We start from the raw sequence: 26,077 nt of genomic DNA, 5'->3' as shown, positions 1-26,077 counted from the left end.
TTTTTTTACATAAATGTAAATTATGAAAACATCTGTGACAACACTGCTTGTAAGGATGCTGAATGTCAAGCGGTAAACATGCTGCATAAAGCTAACTTGCAAATGTTCAATATTTTAGCATTTACATTTAATTTAAGCACACCTAAAAAAAACAAACTTAAATTATATCAAAGTGTTTCTTTAAACATAATCTCTTTTATTCAATTCTTTTTTAAAATAGATTAAATCTTTGATTACAGAAATATACCTCTGAGTGGTTCTACATTATCCTCATAACATAAATAATCATCAGTAACAGCAAATGTGGCACTTATTACACCTATACTGTGATATGCATTTTGTATGAGAGTTTCACCTTCAGTATGAAGGCCATTGGCACTGGTGTCTTGGTTTTATTGAGCACTTTCTTCTAAAAGTTTTTTTCCTGTTGATGTGTCATTTCCATAACCATAAGCAGTGTTTTCTTCTTCACTGTACTGCATGTTTCCCTTTACGTATTACACTTTCAGGGGCAGACACTTTGACCATTGAAGGTAAAGATACTATTTGTATAGATCATTTTCCACTTCTAAAGTAGAAAAAAGAGGCAAAACTGAAATGGTATGATGGCAACATATTAATGTTTTGAAAATGATATTCAGTATGGAGATGTATAATTTTACAGTGAAAATGTACATAATAAGATGATTCATTAAAAAAAGAAGAAAGAAACACTTTTAAAGCATCACTTGTATTCAGATTTATCCAACACTATGCTATTTTGTAAATAGGACAAAGTAATACATATCTGTATGGTAATTATTTATAGTAGTAATGTAACATAGTGACTAATAGCAAAACATATATTTTAAAGACTATATTATGATTATAAAGCATGGGACATGTTTATTTTTATAATCAAAAATAGCAGACAATGTTCCCTCATCAGCATATTTCCACATTATAATAAACATTCTTTGTGGTTGTCATTGTTCCAGTTGCTTTGCTTAAACTTTGTGGAGTAGTCTGTGCTTCATTCATACGAAGAGCTCACCCTGATTGATCCATTGTTTCTTTATGTGCACCTATTCATTCCTGTCTTTATTTACTGTCAATGATCTTGTCGTCAGTGTGGTCTTCTGTCTGTGTACAAGTTAACCCATGTTTTAAGAGCAATAAAGCATATTATATAAACTTCTTCAGAGAATTTGACAATGACATTGCACGCACTAAAGTCGAGCTAATGCCAGGCTGTCCATTAAAATGACTTTGAACGAGTAAGTCATGTGAAAGACTACCAGGAAAGGTTCTTGCTGCTGTCTTACTGCCTTTTGCTAAAAACTGATGTTGACTTAGCAGTGCAAACGGCACTGACTTGGCACAATACCAACTACTGACATGGCTATGATATTGCATATATTTTCGTGTGCTGTGCTTAATGTTAAATATTCCAAATCACATCAGGCCACAACCAGATTAGCCAAAACACTGCAGTAAGATTGTGGAAGTTACAAAAGTGTCAATAGTTAAAGATAAAAACAACAGCAACAATAACTTTCAGTGGAAGTAACAGAGCAGAGTTCCAGGAAAGAGGTGTAGTTTGTTACCCCTGAGATGAATTGTACCAAAAAGCTAATGCAATATTAAATCAAGAGACACTACTTCCACCTTTACATTGTGCTACGTTCCTGTTAAAAGATATTTGCAGCCAAATTAGGTGTTTAATCCTCTCCATTACTGAGATCGCTCCACTCTTCCCCTCCAACATTTTTTGTGCAGCACAAGTATTGCCCCTTTGGAAAAATAAATGCATGAGTAGATAACATATCATTTATCCAGAGTGTCAGCCATTTTCCTGAAGCTTCTGTTACCCAGCATGTTTAGTGGACACATACCTTTGGCCAGATGAAATGTGATTGTGTGGGTGATTGTAGTATGTTTGCAAGCTGGAACGATAAGTTCACGTGGTGTACAGTTTCACTTTCATGGACATCAGGGTAATGTTGGACAATTTTCATTAGCGACCATTGCCTTGTTGTTCTTGGTCTTCATGCATTCAGCATACTGCAGTTTGTGGTGTGTTTTGAGGCACTCTTCTTGGTTATCGTCACTTGCATTAAATCAGAGTTGATGATGATCCACTTTGAAGAACAAGCCTTTTACTTTCTGCCAGACTTGTCCAGGAAACTTCAGCACACATGCAGGCACGTGGGCGAACACTGATTTGGGGAGTGCTTGATTTGCTTTGCATGCTATTCACAGAGTACGCATTTATTCATCTGGTTCCATGAAAACACAGCTTTACAAAATCCAGAGTTTCATTTCCTTATTTATACGGTCAGTGTAAAGCACATAACAGAACATATGTACAGACTCATGTGTCTGAAAACATGAAATAGCAGTTTGTTATTGTGTCTTATTATGTTTGAGATGAGCACTTTTATAATCAGGCATTGATGAAAGGACATGGATGGTCATCAGTGGACACCGTGGGTTTATTTTCAGCTCAGAATAACATATATATTCTACATCTTTCTAATACTGTGTCTCTGTGGACAATAAGGCAGCTGTTAGACAGTTTCTCTGATAGGTTTGCCTTCTGTTACTCTGTTTAAATAAAATTACAGTATGGTATTAGACTCCAGTGATCTAATCAAGCCATGGGTAAAATTTATTTAGTGTGTTGAAAATCTGTTTTTTCTAAGTCATCTTAAGCCACATATATAGCAATTACATTTATATGGCTGTTAAATCTAAACACATAAATATACCGATCGTTGATAGAATTATTTGTTTTGTTCTAAGCGGTCACACTGATGGAGAAATGTGTGTCAAACTATTTTGCAAAGAAAAGTGTCTGGACTTCTTTAAGTTGCTTGAAGACGTTTCACCTCTCATCCGAGAAGCTTCTTCAGTTCTAAGGTCAAATGGTAGAGAGTCCCAGATATAAACCTAGTGGGAGTATCCCCCTTCAGAGGGACAAAGGAACCCCTTGATGATCCTCTAATCGCCTGAGCCAAGGTGTGAAACTGGGTGTGGGTCCCAATCAGCCAGAGTTTCAGGTGTGTTCATTGTGAAACCTGGCCCCACCTTATCATGCGAATTCCTGAGATCAGATGGCCCAGGATGTGAGTGGGCGTTAAGGCGTCTGGGAAGGGATCTCAAAACTGGATTGGTGTCGTAAACCCCCGCCTCTGTTCAAAGATGGTCGCTCACAGTGGACATAGATGGCTTCTTTCACTCCTCTTTCAAACCATCTGTCCTCTATGTCCAAAATGTGAACACTGGCATCCTCGAAAGAGTGTCCTTTGTCCTTAAGATGCAGATGGACTGCTGAGTCTTGTCCTGTGGAGGTGGCTCTTCTGTGTTGTGCCATGCGCTTGTGAAGTGGCTGTTTGGTCTCTCCAAGTCAGCAAAGTCAGCAAAGAGGCACAGAAAAGAAGACCAGACACCAGCGAGGGAGGATAAGAAGGACAGACGCAACAACATTGTCATCCCCTATGTAGCCGGTGTATCAGAGAAACTCAGGAGAGTTTTCTCCAAGCATGACATCCCGGTGCATTTCAGACCCAGCAACACGCTCAGACAAAAACTGGTTCACCCGAAAGACAAAACGCCAAAACACAAACTTAACAATGTGGTGTATGCTGTACAGTGCAGCAAGGAATGCTCAGACCTCTACATTGGAGAGACCAAACAGCCACTTCACAAGCGCATGGCACAACACAGAAGAGCCACCTCCACAGGACAAGACTCAGCAGTCCATCTGCATCTTAAGGATAAAGGACACTCTTTCGAGGATGCCAATGTTCACATTTTGGACAGAGAGGACAGATGGTTTGAAAGAGGAGTGAAAGAAGCCATCTATGTCCACTGTGAGCGACCATCTTTGAACAGAGGCGGGGGTTTACGACACCAACTCTCTGCCATCTATAATCCAGTTTTGAGATCCCTTCCCAGACGCCATAACGCCCACTCACATCCTGGGCCATCTGATCTCAGGAATTCGCATGATAAGGTGGGGCCAGGTTTCACAATGAACACACCCGAAACTCTGGCTGATTGGGACCCACACCCAGTTTCACACCTTGGCTCAGGCGATTAGAGGATCATCAGGGGGTCCTTTTGTCCCTCTGTGGGGGGTCACTCCCACTAGGTTTATATCTGGGACTCTCCACCATTTGACCTTAGAACTGAAGAAGCTTCTTGGATGAGAGGTGAAACGTCTTCAAGCAACTTAAAGAAGTCCAGACGCTTTTCTTTGCAAGCTCCTTTGACTACGATGACCTGGATGACTGAGAACCTTCACAGACATATGTGTCAAACTATCTTTAATATTATTTAAGTGAACATGAGGCTGAAATAACTTTAAGATTTTAAAACAAAAATTCATATAGTTTAAAGTGAGTAAAGCAACAGTAAACTCAAGGCACTTTACATTGTAAGATAAACACCCCACAATGATACAGAGAAGAACCCAACAATAAGTTGACCCTAATAAAAGCACTTGGTGATAGTGTGAATGAGAAACTCCCATTTAACAGGAAGAAACCTATGACAGAACCAGGCTCACAGGGGACAGCCATCTGCCGCGACCTGCTAGACTAAATTAGACTGAAACTAAGAGTTTGATGAGCCTCCTTTCTGAAACAACAATGACTTCACACACCAGTCAAGCCCGACATAAAAACACAGTTTTGTACTCACAATAAAACTGTTCACAGCAGATAAAGCGCATGACTACAGTCCCCTTTGTGTGAGGTTCTGATTTTCTCAAACGCTATTTACTTGGACGCTTAATGGACTGAGCCATTGTTAATTCCACCTGTGCAGACTTTCAATCAGTCAGAAAAAATATTACTACAGTACCGAAACTGGATTCAAAGTCACACAAAAATCTCACAAGGCTGCTTTTTTAACCAGCAAGAATCTGAATTAACATTTTTTTATTAATTTTTTTTTACATATCCTGCCACATATTGTGTGATGATATTCTCTCATAAAGGATTGGTCCAGGGTAGCCTAAAGTAAATAAGGTAGTAGACAAAATTAAGCAGTGAAGCCTTTGCTTGGCATTTAAAGTTTGACCATTGATTATCAAGACACTTTTGAACATTCCTAAGAAAAGAATTACTTCTGCGATCACTCTCACTGTCAAATTATTTTACTATTAATATCTGCTTATTCCTCTATGACAACACATCTTTGAAAATGAATATAGTGGAAAATTAATACCTTTTCCTGTTTGTATTTTTCTTCAGGTCAGCAGTTTTGTCAAACAGAAAGAAGGAACAACCAGTCATGTGCTAAGACCTCTGCCAACAGAACAAAAAGTTATTAGTTTTGATGACAGTGCAAAATTGTGCAATTTTGTTCCACATCCAGCTTGAGGATTAACAAACCATGTATTAGTCACAGACTACTCTGCAATACAATACAATCGATATCTTTTGACTATCTTCCACATGGAATGAGGAACATAGAAATAGCCATTTTCACAGCCTGGAAGCATAATTAAAAATTCAACATCCATTAAGTCTTATCTACTCCTTTTTACATACTACGTTTTGATGCTGTTTAGTTTACAATAAGGAGTGTGGATAAGAGTATCCATGACATCCATTTATAATAGCAATCCCTAAATGGATCCCAGTTGTTCTACTGTATGCTAACCTTATGGCACAGTAGTCAGCATGCCCAATGCTAACAATTAAGTTTTTTATTTTCCTCTTCAAAAACAGGATTTACTGGTCAGTGTTTTTCTGTCGCTGTTTGATTTGTGCTACATGTAGCTGCCGTTGGTTAGCAACATGGCTAATGCTAACAGCATACACACGATTAGCTTAGAGTGAGGATTATAGAACCGTTCATTTACAAAAAGCAAAAATACGCAATGAAAACACCTCACTACACATCAGGGTTGGGACCAGATCATATCAGTTGGACAGAGGGGCATTCGGTGAATAATTAAAATCATAAACACACATAGTACACACATAGAGAAATGTAGCCACAGTTAGAAATGCGCACAAATGTCTATCTTGGATTGCAGAGACAAACAGGAGACAGCAGAAACATTCTCACTGGATGTAGAAAGTGGATCAGTGAACTCACCATTGAGCAGTTTACCGTGAGCACCGCATTTCCATTTGTTTTGCATTTTTCCAGTAGGACCATGCTTTAAAACTAGCTGCACAAGCTGATGAATGACCTCATTTTAGCTTCAAAGACACATGAAGTACTTCCCACTAAAGCACTAAACTACAGTGAACCAAATAATTAAAGTAAGCTCACACTACATTACACTTTTTGGAGATATGGGTGTTTATGTTTTTCATTACAAAATTGTATAAATTAGTGTAACTTATAGTTCAAGTGTATAAGCAGAATTCAGCTGAGTGGGCATAATTACTATATTGAGTGGGCCTGAACCCCCAAAGCCCTAACACTAGTACACAGTTTGTAACAGAACTAAAAGTAATGATTCAGCAGAAAATGTTCCCCATCAGCGCTGCTGCACATGTTCAAGCTTGAGTTCACTTTATTTTATTTTCTGTTTAATCTCCAGTAACACAACATATTCTATGAATTAACATGTTTTTAGCAGCTGTCCTGTTTGGACTACAGCTTTTAATGTGCTAGGAAAAATCAGGACAAAACTTGGATTTAAACAATATATTAATACAAAGAAAATGATTTTTTTTTTTATCGCAGCTAACTTAAAGGGTTTGAGCACTCTGTGACACGGTTGACTGTCAAAATCTATAGGTGGATGAAAAATATTAAAAATTACAGTGTAGTGTCGGCAAAACAGCTCCTTAAACTACATTTGGTCAGCCAAGTTATTTCTCAGAGATGCTAATCTGAAAATGCTGCAAAATGTGCATCTCTTCTAAATAAAAAAACAAACAGCTGCAGCTTAATAAAGCTTCACCACATCTAACCCTACCTAACTCTACCTATCATACTCTACCTAATCAAAGCTTATATTAACCCTTACCAAATATATATCTAATCCAGCCAGGATAGCAAGCACAATGAAATGCAATCAATTTTTATACATATTTGATGCTTACTTTACTATTTCCAGGGCTGAATGTAAAAGAGTGATTTGATGATTAAGGGTGAGACAACCAACAGTTTAGAGTCATGGCTTTTAAAAGTATATTCAAGTATGGATGGCTGGTTTGCCGGGTAACATTCCCAGACCCTCAGGGCCATGTAAGGCTGGAATGGCCTCAAATACCTGGCCTGGTTACACAATGCTCCGTGTTCTTGTATAAGATCACAAGACTTTCATGTTACAGCAGATGAAAACAGTGTGAGAGTAATGCAAATTTAAGGAGGTTGTGGTATGCTTTGAACTAGATTGGAGAATTTCTATTGACACTTAGGAATCAGAGAGACACTCTAGCATTGTCCTTTAATAGGCTTTCTTCAAGTGGTGCCTTTCTATTCTGGGGGAAGGCACCACCAATTGGTGGATGTGAAACCTGGATAAAAAGGAACATAATGAAAGAAAGAAAAATGGTGGAAACTTGCTGAAGAATAAGAAATGTTAAATCAAACCTAGGCTTTATTATAGATCTGACACAAAATTAATTACTCCTTATTTGTGCTTATTGCCCACCCCAATCATTCACTTTAAAGTTGCCTTAAAATGAAACAATCCCTGACCAGTATGAACAGGAAGAATGATTATGAGCAAACCTGCTTCAGTTTTCCTATTAGTACCAGGCTATTATTCTTTTTTTAGTATTTGCTTTGTGGTTGGGTTTAGTTTAAGGCAGAAATGAAGCAATAAAATGTACGACTGGAGAGACAAATAGGTCTACAAAATGTCTTAACATCTAAGCAATAACACTGTCATTGCCTCCCTCTATTTACTCAACCTGTATGTTCTATCAGTTGTGTGCATGTGCATAGGCACTGATCTCTTTTCCACGAGTTGGCATGGCCGAGGGAGAACTTCTAACCTCTAGTTATCAACAGTTTATCAACCCTTTATTCATTGTCAGATTGTTTTTCTCCTCCATGTGGTGGTACTGCTGACAGAGAGCATGGATAGCAGTAAAACTTTCTTGTTTACCAGTACATGCATGTTTGTTGTCTTCCTCCTTGCAGATACTGGAAGCCAAACTCTATGGAAATGTAGTAGAAATACTTGCTTGAGTCAATGTTTTGGAAATACTTTCATAAAGCTTATTCTTATTCTGTTTTTGCATATTACTGAACTCACTCACAGTTGTGTCCTGACTCCTGACATTGAGTTTCTTGGGTAAAACTGTAATGCAGTAACTCTGTCTAGGAGAGACACTCTAATAATAAAGTTAGTCTCTTCCATCATGGTCTAAAGGATTACTAAGTTTAGTCACATCAGAGTAGGCAATGTTGTTATATCTCACAAGGTTAAAGTTTTGTCATAATGTGAGATTGGCTGGATCCACAAAGCAGACTTCGTGAGTAAGTAGGGAAGGGACTGTGGTGGTGGAATGAGTATAGGAACACAGGAGGTTTACAAGGTGAGAGAGAGTGACACTGTGAATATTGCAGGTTCTAAACTGAAGCAGATCAAATCTAACTTGAGGCTGCGAAGTGGCAGAATATGGAGGAAGTACTAGATCAGCAGGTGGGTTTCCTTGGAGAGCAGGTGGAGAGCGGGCAGGCAGGTTGAGTCTGGGTCACAGACATCCAGAGGTCCAGGTAGCAGTGAGAAAGAGACGCAAAACAGCTTGAGTTGTTACCAGATTGCGGGAAAGTTGATTCTCAAGCCAGCATGCTCCAAATGGGGCTCTCAAATGAGCAGCTAAGAAGGGCAGAAGAATAAAAGGATGAGATCAAACAAGACTGATAGTGCCCTAGAGTCACCAGTTTAATGGGAACAGTCTGTTAGGGAACTATGGCCTGTCCTTCTTACACTTGAAGCCTGATGAATCAACTACCAACAGGTGAGGAGGTGTTGACCCACACCGCGAAAACATCTTAATCTGGTTTGGGAACAGCACCCTGCAGGGCAGACGAGCTCTACAGAGGGTTGTGCGATCAGCTGAGCGCACCATCCTCTCCGAGCTCCCTGACCTGCACTCAATCTACAGCAGGCGGTGCTGGACCAAGGCCAGGAAGATCGTGAAGGACCTCAGCCATCCCAACAACAGACTGTTCTCTCTGTTGAGGTCAGGAAAGTGATTCCGCTCCCTGAAGACCAACACAGAGAGACTGAGGAGGAGCTTCTTCCCGCAGGCGATACGGTCTCTCAATCACACCACCACACAGTACTGACCCACACATATAGTTCTTACACACACACTGGACTTTCTGGACATTGTTTTCACTCATCACTTTAAGCATATTTGCACTGCACAAGACACTTACAATTGTGGATTGCACAACACTGGACATTATATTCTTCATTTCCAGTTAATACTTGTACAGCTGCTGTTATTGTGTATATATATATTTATATTTCTTCATACATTCTTATATATTTCTATACTGTGTATTGTGTATTTTGTTGTACAGTTATTTTATTTTCAACTTTAATTTATATATTTTATCTTATTCTTTCCCAGTTAAATTTACCCTTCTTTCTAATTTGTGTTGTACAGTTATTTCATTTTTAACTTTAATTTTTATATTTTATTTTATTCCTTCCTAGTTAAATTTACCCTTTTTAATTTTCATATTTATTTCCTATCTTATTCATAGCCTTTTCTTTGTTTTCTTCAGGTCACGAGCAGTTGTCTAAGCATTTCACTGCATATCGTACCGTGTATGACTGTGTATGTGACAAATAAAATTTGAATTTGATTTGAATTTGAAACTCCGCCTTAAGGTGGAAACCTGAGACAAAACTAGCATGACAACTCCATGTTGTAAAATTGAAAGAAAAAGAGAAACACAAACAAAACCTCAAGAAAAAAAGCCCTCAATAAAACTGCCCAGTTCTGCAGAATCAACAAGTTTGGCCAAGGTTAAGGGGCTCTCTACTTATTTTAAAAGCTGTGTCTAATATCCAGTGATGTTCCTTTATTAGACGTGCACTTTAAAATGTCAAAGTCAGGAGTCTGCTGTCTGATTTAGGTGAGGAGTTTTGAGTTGTTGGTAATGTAGTAAAGGGGGTTGCAAATGTTACTGCATGTTTGCATGCACCCCCCCCCCACTTCCAAAAAAACCCTGTCAATAAAAATTCCCCCTGAGTAAATCCATGTGCCTTCTTCCTTGATTTGGTTAAACATAAGTTTTTTTTTCCTGCCCTTAGGGAGGAAAATCGGAAACAAAACAAAAAAAAAAACAGATGCACATCTGCTACGTTACAAATTGTTAATTATTTGCTTCATCTTGGAGTTGCACAGTGTATTTGTAGATCTACAGAAACTATGAAGATGCTAAGTTTTTTTTATTGGCAGTGAGTAGGATGGACAAGATTAAAAATGAGAAAGCGACGGCGGAGGTTGAGCAGTTTGTAGACAAAGTTAGAGAGGTAAAAATGAGATGGTTTGGACACATGCAGAGGAGGTATAATGGATATGGACCTGCAAGGCAGGAGGAAAAGAGAAAGACCACAGAGGAGCTTCATAGATGTAATACAGAAGGACGTGCAGAGGCGGTGGATAGTAGGGATGGGGTGCAGATGGTCTGCTGTGGTAAAATCTAAAAAGAGGAGATTTACTAATGTCAATTTCAGGCATGTTTTTAATATCATACAATAAAATGTACAACTCGCAAAAAAAGTTGAAAAAACCAAACACATCTATTTATATAGTTGCGTGTGGACTAATTATTACATTTTTACCCGTCTAAACTTCCGAGCTTTCTAGACTCTGCTCGCTCACGTGACTGTGTCAAGGCCGGAAGACGTAATTACGGTGTCGACGTCAGCAAAAGCGTGCGCGCCACCTTCAGAGGAAGCTGCACGCGGGATGTGTGGGACATAATGGTGGATAGGTAGGGAACACACTTAAGCTCGCTAAGAGTAGCTCTTCAACTGTTGATCAATTCCCAGTTGTTGTCTTGGACTCTTCCATCGCTCTGACCCGACAACCGCTCGCTGCTGCAGCCCGCTTGGACTGGACGACGCCCTGGACCACAGAAAAATGCCGAATATCAAAATATTTAGCGGTAGCTCACACCCGGACCTGTCTCAGAAAATAGCGGACCGCCTCGGTCTCGAGCTGGGAAAGGTTGTAACAAAGAAATTTAGCAACCAGGAAACATGGTGAGTTGTTTTCTTTGTTTTGTAGCTACTTTAAAAAAGGCTTAGATTTTAGAGGTGTGTCTGGTAGGCAAATATCGTAGCCTAGCGACATGTATTAATGGGAAACGTGGTGTCACGGTGAAAGTGCGGCGCACTGTTGTCAGGAACTTGTAGTCCATGCGTTCCACAGAACTAATGCTAACCAGCTAATTCTCAGCACCAAAGCCGCCTCAAAATAGGTTTAAAGTGCCATCATGTACCGTCTAGAGACTGTCATTTCCGGACTGCATGCTTCTTTTTTTACCCTCAGTTTAACGCTTGTGCAGATCAGATCACAAAGGCAAACACGAGCCACTGTTTACTCTCCCTCATCCATCTCCTACCTGCCATGATGTGTTAGCTCCTTATCCCTAATTGTTTATTTTTGTCACCTTCTCTCCTCTGGCAGCGTGGAGATAGGGGAGAGCGTGCGTGGGGAGGATGTCTACATCGTACAGAGTGGCTGTGGAGAGATCAATGACAATTTGATGGAGCTGCTGATCATGATAAACGCCTGCAAGATTGCCTCCGCCTCCAGGGTCACTGCTGTCATCCCCTGCTTTCCGTACGCCCGGCAGGACAAGAAGGACAAGGTGGGGGTGAGGGATATCTGTCTACTTACTTCTGTCATGCCATTTGCCATCCAGCACCATGACAAGAAGCCTGCAGCCATGCCCATCAGCCAACAGGGCATATTTGCTTTTCTTTGTTTTTGTTCCCTCCTTTGTATTGTTTGCTAAGTTAACTTGAATTGCACTTCCATACCTCCCCATGCAGCTGTTTGGATTTTTATTTATTCCCTTTTTGGCATTTTAATCATACAGCACAAATCAAATGTTTTTACATGTTAATCTACTAAATAAAAAATGTTAATATAATATTGCAATGTGAGTTTGCTTTGTAGCAGGGCCAAAGCCATCATTCTCAACTGTTTTGGCTATTCTAATGAATGCCTTTTGTAGCTAAATCAACCCATCTACCTCTTATATTGTCAGTACTAATGTATAGTGTCACTATGACAGGGTAACCTGCAGCATTTGTCTGCTATAATTTTACTGAACTGCTAAGCTCTCTTAAGTGTTATTTTTAGAACTGAGCACTGCTTGCCAGTTTACTTATTCCATGTGACTAACAAGAGCTATTTTCATTACAGAGCCGTGCCCCTATCTCTGCCAAGCTGGTGGCCAACATGTTGTCAGTATCAGGCGCTGACCATATAATCACAATGGACTTGCATGCTTCACAGATCCAGGTGAGCAACACAACAGTACATGCAAACAGACTTGTTTCTCATACACCGCCCTCCAATTGGTCAGCCCTGCAAAATCACCATTTTGGTTTGCATTTTAAACTCCCATGTGGCTGACATGTGAAAATTTGCATTGTGAATCTTGTTGTTTACTTGGATACTATAAAAGAAAATGAAAGCCCATATGTTTAACCAGTGTGTGTGTGTATATCTCTTATTTGCAGGGATTCTTTGATATACCCGTTGATAACTTGTATGCAGAGCCAGCTGTTCTGAAATGGATTAAAGAGAACATCCCAGAGTGGAAAAACTGCATCATTGTCTCACCTGATGCAGGAGGAGCCAAGAGGTATGCTCCCACAGGAGTTCTACCTTTAACCATAGCTTAACCTTTCCATATCTTCTCTAGAGTTTAATTTAGATTAACATTCTGTTGGCTTTACCTATCTCAACAGGAGTTTAATTTGATATGTAAAAGTAGTTTAAACACAGAGCTTTAACTGGTGCAATGCTTGCTTTTTCTTTTGCAGGGTCACATCAATAGCAGACAGGTTGAACGTGGACTTTGCTCTTATTCACAAGGAAAGGAAAAAGGCGAACGAGGTGGACCGCATGGTTCTCGTCGGAGACGTGACCGATCGGGTCGCCATTCTTGTGGATGATATGGCCGACACATGTGGCACAGTCTGCCATGCTGCTGACAAGTAAAGCACTTTCTTAATCTTTTAAATCAAGTAAATTTTGAGCTTTGCTCCAGTGCAAGACGCAGAGCTATTTGGGCTACTATGGAAACTAAGTGATCATTACTGAATCCCATTTAGACATGTGTTTTGCAGACTGTGTCCAGTGATATGGAGGCTCGTAATGCATCTTGCTCTTTCTCTCTTTTAGACTCATTTCTGCTGGAGCAACTAAGGTGTATGCCATCTTAACTCATGGCATCTTTTCTGGCCCAGCGATCTCCCGCATCAACAATGCTTGTTTTGAAGCTGTGGTTGTCACCAATACGATCCCTCAAGAGGAGAAGATGAAGCATTGTTCCAAAATACAGGTCAGGAAATTGAAAACAGTTTCCAGAACAGAAATTGACATAAGAGCTGAAAAACGTCAGGTTGCTGTGTGCATTTTTGGAAAGCTGGTGTTTGAAGCTGCACAGTGTCTTACAGTTTGTGTGACATCTTGTTCTTTCTTGCCTTCAGGTTATTGACATCTCCATGATCCTTGCTGAGGCCATTCGCAGAACTCACAACGGCGAGTCCGTGTCGTACCTGTTTAGCCACGTTCCCTTGTAACAAAAGCTGTCTACCATCAACCTTGTGCTGTTAACACCAAATAAGAGAAGAGGGATTTTCCCCAACTCAAACACAACCATTAACAAAGATGTTCAGCTAATTGTTTGGAGGGAAAAGAAATGTCATGTCTGTTACTAACGCTGGCCCCACCTCACTTAAAGTCCTTTCCCTTTCAACGGTGTACCATCACACCTCGGGCGCCAAAGCAATCACAAGCTACCAATTCAGGCTGGCATATTTATTTTATATGGATAAATGGTGTTTTATCCACTGTGAACTTTGTTCTTCATTCATAACTTTTCGATCCAGAGTTTCTCCTGACCATCTCACCTCTGCAGGAGTAATTTCAGTCTGTTGTCAAAGAGCTAATATGAATAACCCTGGACGGCTCCAGTGGTCAGGAGAAGCTTCTGCTATATGAAGCTGTTACAGTGCTTTTTGTTACATTGAACGAGAGTAGTTCTTTTTTGTTCCTTGTTTTATCCACTGCTGTTTAAAAGATTATAATTACTGAAGTGAATGTGTTTTGAGAGAGTTTACAGTGCCACTGAAGCTCCACTCAACCAAGTGTGCCTCAACAGTCTGAAATGAAAATATTTTTCTTGCTTTATTTTATTTCCCTCCCTCCCATGTTTCTGTTTGGATTCCCATTGGACAAAGCACTTCGGTTTGTCTTAGCAGGCTGAAAACAATAATTTTGGATATTTCTTTCGGCTCTTGAGGTGCCCTCATTGAGTGGGGTTTGCCCAGTGTCCTCGAGGGTCTGTGAGGAGCCTTCCATAGTTGGGTTGTTTGGTTTTTAGCTTGGGGTCTCTGCAGGCTGGAGCTTCCTTCAGAAATGTTCACCTGCCTTTTATTTCTTTGTCTGGAGGAAGGAGTTGTCAGTTATGTGCATAATCCAAATCTTTGTGTTTTTATTTTTTTCAGTAGACTGAATGTGCCAGTTATTTGATGAATGCATTCTTAATACAATTAAATATGCATCAGATCTTAAACATGGCTCTTCTATGTCTTTTTTCTGCTTAGACACATGAAAGTTGAACCTAGTTGAGGTTGTCCGCAGTCATCTTAGACCACATAAAAGTATATAGTCCATTTGAGTTACATTCTCAGTACTAGGAAAAAATGTCTTTTATTAAAATGCTGTTTAGATGGAGCTCTCAAAAACCAGGAGTGAAGGCTGCTTGAAATTTCACCTACAAATTAACCCAAGCTGCTACATGGGATCAATGAGATGTCACAGAAGGTTGTACTAGACAGTTGGCGGATTAAACACTGTAATGTGCAATCCCACAGTAAGACATTCACAAATCACTCCACAAGCTCAACTAAAAAAAGTTCAGCACCGCAGTGCATGTGTGTGTGTGTGTGTGTGGGGGGGGGGGCTGAAAGGGATATATATTTGTTATTCTGGAAAGTAAAAATCACAACCTGTTCATTAAAATGTGTTCAGCATTTACACATTGATTATTCATCTGATCAATCATGACACGTACTGTTCTCCCCTGTATAAGCCATCGATGTAGGGTAAAAGTATCAGTATTGGTATGTTGTAAATGCCAATACTGATCCTGCATTTACTTGGTATCAGATCAAAACCAAAATCTGCAGTATGGCATAGCACTAATGCACAATACTTTAATTAGACTGGATGTAGCTTATAGCTAATTTCCACAATGTCCTTTTTCCTGTAACCTGGCTTATTTTATTCTTTTTAGTAACCAAGGATACTTTGTATTATTTTATATTACTCCTGCATTTTACCGTAATATTTTGTGATGCCATTTTTTAATGTAATCCAAATATAGAGGGCTGTCTGTTTGTTTGCCCACCAGATATTCTTGCAATCTGTAGAGTCTGCTGATAAATTTATATTTTGAAAGGGAAGATGAGGTTCTTTATACATCCGTTATCAGTTATTGGATTAGTAACTTAAATATTTTCTTAAAATTGCTAAAATATTTTAGCTTGGCATTGATAAAACTCCGTGGAACATGAGCCTGCCGGAAACAATTTCTTCATGGGACGCACCCTTCTCCCGAAGCTCGGTGTGGGGGGAAAAGGCGGTCTTGACTGACAGATGATACAACCAATCCATTGTGTCGTGACGTAGCTCGTCTTGTCCAATGATTATTCTAAAGGGGGCGGGGTCAGTCACAGACACCAGCAGATCAACGCTCAGTGCGCCTTGCTCTCTAATCCCATTGCAGACCCAGGTTAGGGGAGAAACAAGTAATGGAAATGGTTCAAAGGAAAATAGAGGAAGATGGTGACATTCACTGCAGAGGTAATAAATGCAAAATCAGATGTGAAGTCCAAGATGGAGAGGATTCAGATTATTGTTAAGGCAGCATGCCATAGTTTAGATAAGAAGAATATCAGGTGAGTGGATGTAAGGGGGGACTAAGTAGTCAAGGAAGTCAAGAGGGATAATGTAGTGGTTAATTTTTTATAACCACATTAATCCTAAAGTGGAATACAAGGAGTCTTTTGTCAAATGGTCAAGATTTTTAAAAAGTTTATATACAATCATACAGAAAAAATCTGACATTTGTATTCAGGAAACATGGTTGAAGCCTTTTTGGGGTTTTTAGAGTGTATGGGTATATTGCGGTTAGATATGATATGAAAAAAGATGAATTAAAGATATTTCATTTTTTGTTTAATGCTGGACTCATCAAGAGGATCTAAGGATATAGAAGTGATGTGGGAGTAAAACCCAGAAGATGGCAGTAGTGCAACATCGTTGGATGCAGGCTGCCTTTAAAAATGGAAGAAGAAGAAGAAGAAGGAATTCTATTGTGGACCACTTATCGGAGGAGCATCTGTGGTAACTACGGGCACAAGCAGAAATACCCTCTCCTCATGCAGCACTGGAAAATACAATAACGACACACCTATTCTGCCTCCACATTCCTACAATGATCTGTGGAAAATAACGAATTGTTTTTCTGGTGGAGACAGCTGACAGAGTAAGTAAATGATTATGATCACACACTGTAAATTGAGTTTTTTTAACCTAAGTGTTGTAAATGGCTTTTTTCATTCATTTTTCTCTTATAACTGACTGTGCATGCCTGACTGGATCTGCTTAATTTCTCTAAGGAGAATAATGGCCGGCGGTTCTGAGAGTAAACAAGAAGAAGAGGCACTTGGCAACCTAATTGTTCATTTCCAGAGCTACTTGCATGGAGGAACCTCCAGCTTGTTGTCCACCCTTCCCACCCTTATCGTCTTTCCTGTCTATAAGACTGTTTTTCGTCAACAAATCCACAACACCTCAGTTCACAAGGCAGTGGCACAGCTCTATAGAGAGGGCCCTGTGAAGCTCTATAGGGGTGTGGCTCCACCGTTAGTGATGAGGACGCTGAACGGCACACTGCTCTTTGGCCTCCAGGATACCCTCCTCCGACAGCTCCCTCTGTCATCCCAGAATGTCATCTCTGCCAAGGCCCTTCCTGCTCTGGCAGGGTTTGGGGCAGGTGTTGTAGAAGCCGTGGTTTTTACGCCCTTTGAGCGTGTTCAGAATGTGCTGCAGAACAGCCAGAATGACAGTCGTCTACCCTCGTTCAAGAGCGTCCTTCTAAGGCTAAAGGCAGAGGGGATTGTTTTGGGCTACTACAGAGCCTTCCTGCCCATTGCAGCCCGCAACGCCTTCGGCAGCTCCCTCTACTTTGGACTGAAGGGGCCTGTGTGTGTTGCTGTGGCGGAGCAGGGGGTCTCACCAATGGCCTCCTCTTTCATCTCAGGAACAGTGATATCAGTGGCAGTCAGCTTGACTCTGTATCCACTCTCTGTGCTTGTGGCAAACATGCAGTCACAAGTAGGTGGGGACGTTAAAGGGGTCATAGCATGCTGGGCTCTGCTCTGGAAATCTCGTAATAGGAGTTTGGCGTTACTGTATCGAGGAGGTTCCATGGTTATCCTGAGGTCATGCATCACTTGGGGACTCACCACTGCCATTTATGACAGGCAGGAGAAACGATCAGGCTGAAGATACATGCTCCAGACATTTTTATCCACAAAAGTGTATTCAATTTTGATACTGTTCACAGGAGACATTTTGACTTATAACTGCAAAGAAAAAAAACGTATTGATAAGCCTTTATAGTGTGGGAGTGAACTACCACAAGCAATTCCGGTACTCTGAAACCATAACTTTAACACTTATTCAATATATTACTTCCACCTGCGCTTCTCTGATGTTTACTGCAGTGAGTGAAGAAAATGCAGTCATACTAACAAGCTAATTTTCTGTGTCAAAATGTGCTATCAAGCTGACAGCACCACTGCTAAGACTTCTGGTCTCAGAGATGGGTTTGAATAGTTCTCCTTTGATGAAGTTGTCAGTCACATATGCTTTGAATTTTTATTGTTTTGTAAGGAAAGAAATTTTGCTTAGGACTCAAAAAACAAGAATTGCTGTAAGCCAGCCAGGCTTAAAGAACGGATGCCATAATATAGTCAGAAACACAGATTAGTTTTCTACTACCTGAGAATTAGGATTATTGTGCACTGCTGGTAATGTCATCACACAGCCACAATGTAGTTCTGCAGGGGCAGTCCAAGATTTTTTGGGGCCTAAAGCAGAATTTGATTTGGGGCCCATCAACCACCCACTTTAGCGCAGCCACAATTATCCATGAATTGTCCATGTTCGATCATTTGTCATGTCATACATGATCATGCCTTTCTAGTGTAGTGGAAAGAAATAAACCAAGTTAACTTTTGTAAATTCAAAACATCTGACTGTTCATACTGTTTTTAAAATGTGCAGAATGGCAGAAAAGTATATTAATTCATAAACATACCTTTATCCCAATGCTTCCCCCTCATTTTTTTTCTTTTTAGCAAAATAAGTCTTTTTTTTTTTTTTTACATATTTGCTGCGGTCTACTTTAAAACACTTATAGTGGGCATGAACGTGGCCGCAGCTATGACAGTGAAAGTGATCAAACCAGTAGCATTAACCTGTCATTTTATTAAAATATGTATCAAAAATATTTAGCTTTCTCTTTCATGAATACAACTTATATATCACAAAAATTTAACATTTATTAACCTGCATTGTGTGACATTTCAAATGCTCTCGGGGGCCCCCTGCTGGTGAGGGAGCCCACAACCAGCTGCTTAGTCTGCTTATAGCTGACACATTGACTTATGCTTGTCCTACTTAAAAAAGGTCACTCCCTCTTTCTATGCTTCTATGAGGTCATTTACAACAAGCGAGTTGTTAATATCAGCCAGGTACAGCTTGACCACGCACACCCATTGACGAGAGTGCAAACTGCAAGTCGTAAGGTACTATTATTATGTGTTATGAAACAGGTTTTCTGTGCACAGAGGGAGTTATGTTGTAGTTCAGTGTAAAACACTGGCACTATACTGAATTATATTCAGTCTTACACTTTTTAATGTAATCTGTTATTTCCTCAGGACTGTCAGTCTTTCTGTAGCCAATGATTGAAGGTAATAATCATTGTTGTTTTACTTTTTAAAAAGTTAATTTGAATGTCTTTTGTTTGTGTGAAATGTCATTTTTATTCTGGGCATTTTATGTGCTAAAGAGGACAACCTACTGTGACCCATTAACTCACCTGTTGTTTTATTATTATTATTTTTAAATGATCCTTTTATACTGATCCTTAGCATAAGACCCCATAAATCTATGTGCCGTTTACATCTGTGGATTGCCGTCTTTTTGCAAGATAAACAATTTCCTTCTGAAAAAAAAAAACCCAAGGTATTAAGCCATGTATGGTCTCAATATATATGGTGACCATGAATCATCATATACATATTATGAATTAAAGACTGTAAGAAAATAAAGCTAAGTTTCGGTCACTACTGCACTGTTTCCTGACAGCAAGAAGGTTTTGGGGCAGGGCTAAGTGGGGCCTTCCTTTGAGGAATTTTCCTGCTCTTGCTTGTGGAAATGTCCAAACACATCCCGACTGGATGAATCAGGAAAATAATTCTTTGCTGCCTCTTGTTTAGCTAGGTTCCCCACACACACACACACCCCAAGAGCATGTGGCTGCTTCACCTGAAGGTATATAATTTGCTTACAGCGTATAACAGTAAAAGAACATGTATTTGACTGTCAAAACAGCATATTTTCCCCTATTTACTGCCAAACAAAATAACAGTTACTGGAAAGTATCGGTGTTTTCCCACCAAGTGCATTAACAAATTACAGTCATTCGACTTTAACTGGTTTCTTTCCCTTTCTTGTTATGATTATTTTTAAGTTGGCTTGTCATAACCCTGTAGCCCACTAGATGGTACTGTGCTAAAAGAGAAAAACGTGAAATCCATCACATCACCTACAATAGGTGTCCGTTTTTCCAAACGTGCGGATACGTGAAGGAATTCATCATACGATTGCAACACTGCATAGGAAGAACTTTGACCCAACATATCATTTTTAAGGAGGTTTGAGAGGGCGGTGAGACATCAAGAGTGTCCAATTAAAATTCGCCTTCTGAGCTTTGAAAGCCAATGAGAGCCAGAGGACCGGTGTCCATGTTGGCGTGCACAAGGGCGTGTTGTCTCTATTTAAACCGTTGGTTTTGCACGGATTACACACACACACACACAGTTACCTGTTAAAGATTGTCTTGCAACGCGGTCCTACACCAGGTAAAACTCTTTAAATTGTTTTGTTTTTCCAGCTGTCTTAGCCTGCTGATAAATTATTTTTTTCTTAATTGCTAAGAAAAAAATGCGAACGAATTGTTTATTTTAAGTGATTATTTATGTGCTGTGTATTAAAATATGAAATACGTTATGCAACGTTTTGGTATGTATCTCTTTTAGTACACTCACTGGTGTGTTAGTCACTTCAGTTATGGCGCAGGGTGTGTACAGATGCCTGACAGTGCCTCATTTCTCTGCCCGCAGATTAGGGCTGTCTATAAGTCTTTATCAGGCTACCTAAGGTTAATTTTCCTAGACAGCCTGGTCTTTAAGGGGTATTTTCCCTAGGGTGGTGTTAAAAATAAAAATGCACCCATTATTCTGTGCGGTCTATTGCTGTGGACAGCAAAGAAGACAGACGCTCCCCTAATGGGATAGGTCACTGAATTTCCTAATACTGCAGTATTTATGCCCTGACTTCAGTCCTCCTGGAAATATTAAATTCCTATAAAACTTGTTCCAATGCACATGCGCTTCTAATCTTATTTGCTTAGTTGGCACAGGTGTAAAATTCTCCGTATCTCTTTAATAACTGTACATAAATGCAAATCAGTGCACAGACGCACCATTTTTCTCTGTTAACAAGAGCCATTTGTGGATTTGAATGCCACCCAGTTAAACACTACATCACGTTAGTTCACCGTGGTGAGATAGAGGTACAGATACTTGTTGTTTCAGGTGACTGCATGGTTCACAACCTTTTTTTTTTTTTTTTTTTTTTCTCTCACGTCAGGTGGAACTTGGTTTGTGTACATGTATGGGCATGCACTGCAGACAAGATCTTAGCATGTCAGTGAGATCTTGAAAGCACACACATTCTTCTCTTAAATCTCCCCTTTTCTGTTTTATAGAACTCCTCCAAAATGAGCGACAGCAACCCAGTCAACCAGGAAGTGGAGCAGTTCAACAAGCAAAAGCTAAAGAAGACTAACACGCAAGAAAAGAACCACCTTCCAACAAAGGAGGGTAGGTCTTTAAGACAAAAGAAGTGTGCTCCAAACAAGCCTCTCATTTACTTCTTTCACCTTTCCCCTTTACTCTGGCTCACTGGTTGGCTCAACTCCTCCCTGCCTTTTTTTTTTTTTCTTTTTTAAATAAAGGTAACTGCAAATATTGCAAAACAAGGACCACACCCAACTACCTGAGACCTTGTACTTAGCACCAACCTGTAAGGAAGAAACGCACGCATATTCCCACTCTTGAAACTCTAACCTGCCATCTACCACTAAGAGTGGAAGAATACAAATTTTAGAGCAAATAAACCGAAACCCCAATCATAAACTGCACAATGGTGTTTTTTTTTTTTGTTGTTTTTTTTAATTTTATTTTAAATTTTTTTTTTTTTTTTTTTTTTTTTTTTTTTTTAAAAAGCAGTGTTCATCTCTGGCGTGACATGCAGCAGCAGAAAGAGGAGAATGAAAGTGTGTCAAAATGCCCATCCTTCCCCTCTGAGGCTGTGAAGCTCCCTGCTGTCTAACTCAATCTTTCTTAATCTGAACACAGCTGTGGCTACTATAAGAGAGAAGAGGCTCAGAAGCAGGTGGCACTGTCAGTGCATGCTGTCCTCTTTATGAGTTCTAAAGCCTTTTTTAGATATGTGATATGCGGTGCTGCCATCCAGACAGCAACGTTTCTCATTGCTTCATTAGGACAAAAATTGGACTTTAGGCACAGACGATCATCTTCATCCAGAGAAGTGGTTTGCACTTCTGGCTGTAAAGTAGAGCTACAAGGCCCCATTTTTAGCTCTGTCTGTGGCTCAGAGGTATGTGAGCACTCGTGTCATAATGTTGTGCTCATTTATCTGTTAATGTGACGCGATGCATTCACAGTTGAAAGTGGAAAATGTGGAAGTGATATGAAAATGTTATTCATTCATTTCTGTCACGCCTATTGCAACAAAAAGAAAGTGGCTATGAAGATAATCTATTCAGATACCACGCCATCTATAGAAATGAGTGGATGACTCAAAGGGTGTTAACTGGACAGCAGCAGGATAACTGCCGTAATGCAGTACAGACAGAATGTCTCTTTGTGCATGAAGAATTGCAGTGAATTGACTAGTAAACAAACATTCCTTGAGTTGGGTTAATATACTCAGTGGGAGCTTCACTAGCCCTCTGTGCTTAATACAGCAAGTGGGTTATGGTTGGTAATATTTAAAATTTTTGTTTTTTCTTCCTCACAGAAATTGAAGCGGAGAAGAAAGCCATGCAGCAAGGAAACTGAAGAGAGTCATGAGTCTCCTTCAATCGACCCCCCCGGCTACCTGCTCGTCTTCCAAGCCCAACCATCCCCACCTCTGCCTCAGTTTTCTGTGCCACGCTGTCTTTGCTTTGAAATGGTGTTTGGGTTGACGCTATGGGAAAGATCTCTGTGACTAAATTAAGGCAATGGATGCATTTTATTGTTTTGCAATGCAGTGTAGAAAAGGGTTGAACAGGGCATGATAAACATTATACAGGGTGTAGACTTGAGCAAAAAAGGGAGGGGGGGGAATCATAATTTCAACATTGGAAATTCATCAATCATGTTATATTACTATACCATATGTATGCCTGTAAATGGTGCCATTCAGGATGTTTTATGAAAAAGGACATAAAAGATGATATTGTTTTTAATAAAAAAATGTTCAAAAACTTTGAGTTACTTTGTTAAAAATGAAACCAATGAAACTTATTTGAGCAACTTGGCATCTTTATTTAAAAAAAACTTTATAGACTGATTTTCACATTCACCAGTTAAAGTATTTGAGGAAAGCAAATGCATATGATGGGCTCGTTTAAATAAAAACTTTGGAAAGAAACTGGAATTTAAAAGCATCAGAGAAAAGATACAAACAAGCATGAAGCATTAGTTGAAAATTAAAAATTTATAATGCATAAAAGCAAACCTACATATCATTTAAATGGCTGTGTAAACAGATATCGACACCTGATGCTTAAAAGCTCACTCGGACACGAGTGCTCAGTTATTATCTACTCTTTCCTTTCTCGTCAGCACTTACAGTTACACGCAATGTTGCTGTTAATTTTTCAATATGCAATAAAGCCTGAGGTTCATTTTAGGATTTTTTTTTTTTTTTTCAGCATGCATAATAAAGAAAATGAGGGTTTAAGGCAGTGAAAGACACAGATAAATTTCACTGCCAATACTGGTACCAAAATATTCTTGGACAACCTCTTGCTATTGGAGTGACTAGGACTAAGAAAATTAATTATTAACATTCATATTAAGCTTTCATATTCTTTGGGGTTGCAAACATTTCATTCCAGATACCTCATCTAGATATACAACAGGTTTAAGCCTGCAGAAAAAACGGGAGTGAACGAGCTGTAGGCGTGGGCACACTGCAGATTGCCAACAAGGATTTTTAGTTGACTTTAGAGTTTAGTTTACTTTCGATACTGGAATTTAGCATACATGTGCAGGGCATCATTTACACTGTCTCTATGCATGTAAAGTCAGGATACTAAAATTAGATTATTTGCATTCTGCCTTTAAAATGTTTTGGAAAGCACAAATTTATCTTGCAGCTCATCGACTGGGCATGTTTTCCATCAGGCTCCTGTGTGTGTGGATTGCTTAAGATAGTGCAGTCTGTGTTTTTCCGCAGCAAGCCTGCTGGGACATGTTCATATAGTGGTGCACAAATGCTTGAGAGCAAAGACACACTTTACACTGTCTAACTTTGTTCAAAATGCTTTTACCATACTTGTTAAAGGTCGTGCAGATTTACATGTTCCATTGTGTTGTAATGAAACCTGTTCAATATCATGAATAATAAATTAGGCTTCTTTTGAGAGGGATGATGGTATGCACGTTTTCTCTTTCCGAGATCTGTCAGGATCTGTCTTTGATAAGAAACTTAGGACTACAACAAAACAGTCTAGAACATGTGCAGAATTATCATAGGACTTGTATAAGCAGATAAGGAAAAGTCAGTCTAAGATATATAAATGTAAAAAGTTCTCATCGGCAGATGAGATCCAGAACACAGGATTTCTGATATCTTTTAAAAGACATTTGATCATTCTGGTGCTATAAGAGTGTACTTTTTAACAGCTAAAAAGGCTCATACCAAAATCTGAATCTTTATGGTCCAAATATGTGCACACATACAAGAAATTGACCTCTGATTTTTCATTGCCCTGAATTTAACAGACTTCTATGTGTAATAGTGACGAAATGGCTCTTAGAGCCGGATCTTTGACGTGAACGACGCGAGACGTGGGTTTTTTTTTTTCCTTCTCTCACCCTCTCTCTCTCTCTCTCGCACTTTTTTTCCGGGGGGAGGGGCGGTAGTTACACTCGCAGTAGCACAGGAACAGAGCAGGAGGGAAAGACAGAGAAAGAGAGCCAGGGACAACAACGTCACATTAGAAAGGTATAGTAAGCATCCACAACTATTTTCAGTTGCAGATGATAAAGGATTCAGAAGGTTTATTCATGCAGGCCTATATGACAGAGAATGTGCATCTTCTTTTTGTTTTCATTTTTTAATTTATATTTAATTGTGTTGTGGTTTGCAGTGTTTTGTGTTGTTTCACTTTAAATTTGTTTAAAAGGAAAAAGCTGAAAATTTAAATAGTTAAAAGTTGAACTGTGACTAGTTGGTTTTTGTATTATATGATTTATTTATTACATTTTATGTGGAGTGAATAAATAAAAGTATATTTACGGTGGCCCCTACAGACAAAGCAGCACGTAAAAACTCCAAAACACATAAAAACTCCAAAACACGTACAAAAGACAACAGAAGTGCTCCAAAATGCTGGGCGCAGTGTTGAGCTTTTGTTACCTGGTGGCTACACAAGCCAGCAAGTACCAACGACCGGATTTGGTGTGTGGTAGTAACAGGTAAATGAACTTTTTTTTTTAAATTATTTGAATATATATGAGTGCTTGTGTATAAATACACAAACAATACACATATGCTTTCAATTGTTTAATTTAAGTGATCTAGGTAGCTCTGTTTTGGAAGTTAAGTTAACGCTAGAAATGTGTTTTGGAGTTTGTAAGTGTTTTGTCTCTAGAATAGAATAGAATAGAATAGAATAGAATAGAATAGAATGCCTTTATTGTCACTATACAGTTGTACAATGAGATACAGAGCATCTCCTACTCAGTGTAAACATGCTGGGGTGGGGGGGTGGGGGGTAAAGTTCTGCAGCGCTATGTACATATGGACAGTATTAACACAGGGAAAAACATATATATATAAAATGTACAATATACAAGTCGTAAGTAATATGTAATAAATAGTGTTATGTATATACAGTTGAGTTATTGCACATGGAATTGGTATAAATAGTGTTATGTATATACAGTTGAGTTATTGCACATAGAATTGGTATAAATAGTGTTATGTATATACAGTTGAGTTGTTGCACATAGAATTGGTATTGCACAGTGGTGGTCCATAGAGGAAGTGGGAAGTGGGAAGTGGGGGGCTGTGTTATCTGTGCATGTGTGAGTTCAGGGTGGTTATCGCTTTGGGGAAGAAACTGTTTTTGAGTCTGTGGGTTTTTGTGTTGATGCACCTGTAGCGCTTCCCTGAGGGAAGCAGGCTGAACATGTTGAAGCCAGGGTGGGAGCTGTCCTTGATAATGTTTGCTGCTCTGG

General features: G+C 39.4%; 3 protein-coding genes and 1 long non-coding RNA gene across 5 annotated transcripts; 3 read left to right on the top strand and 1 right to left on the bottom strand.

The window, feature by feature from the left end:
• Positions 1–4,862: 4,862 nt before the first annotated feature.
• LOC146582126 (uncharacterized) lies at positions 4,863–6,337 on the bottom strand. Its single transcript, XR_014894410.1, has 3 exons — positions 6,094–6,337; positions 5,215–5,294; positions 4,863–5,001 (listed from the first exon to the last, which is right to left on the bottom strand). It is a non-coding gene; the product is annotated as an uncharacterized LOC146582126 (long non-coding RNA).
• A 4,525-nt stretch (positions 6,338–10,862) lies between these two features.
• Positions 10,863–14,748, top strand: prps1b (phosphoribosyl pyrophosphate synthetase 1B). Of its 2 annotated transcripts, none has more exons than XM_085291747.1 (7): positions 10,863–11,194; positions 11,622–11,811; positions 12,366–12,464; positions 12,686–12,810; positions 12,992–13,165; positions 13,353–13,512; positions 13,661–14,748. In XM_085291747.1, exons 1-7 carry the CDS (start codon positions 11,073–11,075, stop codon positions 13,751–13,753), a joined length of 963 nt encoding a protein of 320 aa, XP_085147873.1. In that variant the 5' UTR covers positions 10,863–11,072; the 3' UTR covers positions 13,754–14,748. The 2 variants fall into 2 exon arrangements, with proteins under 2 accessions (XP_085147873.1, XP_085147882.1); XM_085291756.1 differs by having other exon boundaries at positions 10,865–11,194; positions 11,622–11,805.
• Positions 14,749–16,127: 1,379 nt separating this feature from the next.
• LOC146582124 (solute carrier family 25 member 53-like) lies at positions 16,128–19,781 on the top strand. Its single transcript, XM_085291720.1, has 2 exons — positions 16,128–16,725; positions 16,859–19,781. The coding sequence occupies exon 2, from the start codon at positions 16,866–16,868 to the stop codon at positions 17,745–17,747; it is 882 nt and encodes a 293-aa protein (XP_085147846.1). The 5' UTR covers positions 16,128–16,725; positions 16,859–16,865; the 3' UTR covers positions 17,748–19,781.
• Positions 19,782–20,238: 457 nt separating this feature from the next.
• On the top strand, positions 20,239–23,091 carry tmsb1 (thymosin beta 1). Its single transcript, XM_085291734.1, has 3 exons — positions 20,239–20,395; positions 21,304–21,418; positions 22,641–23,091. The coding sequence occupies exons 2-3, from the start codon at positions 21,316–21,318 to the stop codon at positions 22,679–22,681; spliced, it is 144 nt and encodes a 47-aa protein (XP_085147860.1). The 5' UTR covers positions 20,239–20,395; positions 21,304–21,315; the 3' UTR covers positions 22,682–23,091.
• Positions 23,092–26,077: the final 2,986 nt, after the last annotated feature.

The sequence above is a fragment of the Mchenga conophoros genome, linkage group LG2, assembly GCF_057382185.1.
Source record: "Mchenga conophoros isolate Kocher_MC1m ecotype Shallow Benthic linkage group LG2, M_conophoros_male_GT1.1, whole genome shotgun sequence".
NCBI classification, from domain to species: domain Eukaryota; kingdom Metazoa; phylum Chordata; class Actinopteri; order Cichliformes; family Cichlidae; genus Mchenga; species Mchenga conophoros.
This window is presented reverse-complemented; position numbering and strand designations above follow the sequence as displayed.

What these genes read in the sequence shown, in the direction of transcription:
- prps1b (XM_085291747.1), top strand. Translation starts at nt 11,073, where the DNA reads ATGCCGAATATCAAAATATTTAGCGGTAGCTCACACCCGGACCTGTCT. An exon ending in TTTAGCAACCAGGAAACATG is followed by an intron (nt 11,195 to 11,621) that starts GTGAGTTGTTTT and finishes CTCCTCTGGCAG; the next exon opens with CGTGGAGATAGGGGAGAGCG. An exon ending in GATGCAGGAGGAGCCAAGAG is followed by an intron (nt 12,811 to 12,991) that starts GTATGCTCCCAC and finishes TTTCTTTTGCAG; the next exon opens with GGTCACATCAATAGCAGACA.
- LOC146582124 (XM_085291720.1), top strand. Translation starts at nt 16,866, where the DNA reads ATGGCCGGCGGTTCTGAGAGTAAACAAGAAGAAGAGGCACTTGGCAAC.
- tmsb1 (XM_085291734.1), top strand. Translation starts at nt 21,316, where the DNA reads ATGAGCGACAGCAACCCAGTCAACCAGGAAGTGGAGCAGTTCAACAAG. An exon ending in CCACCTTCCAACAAAGGAGG is followed by an intron (nt 21,419 to 22,640) that starts GTAGGTCTTTAA and finishes TCTTCCTCACAG; the next exon opens with AAATTGAAGCGGAGAAGAAA.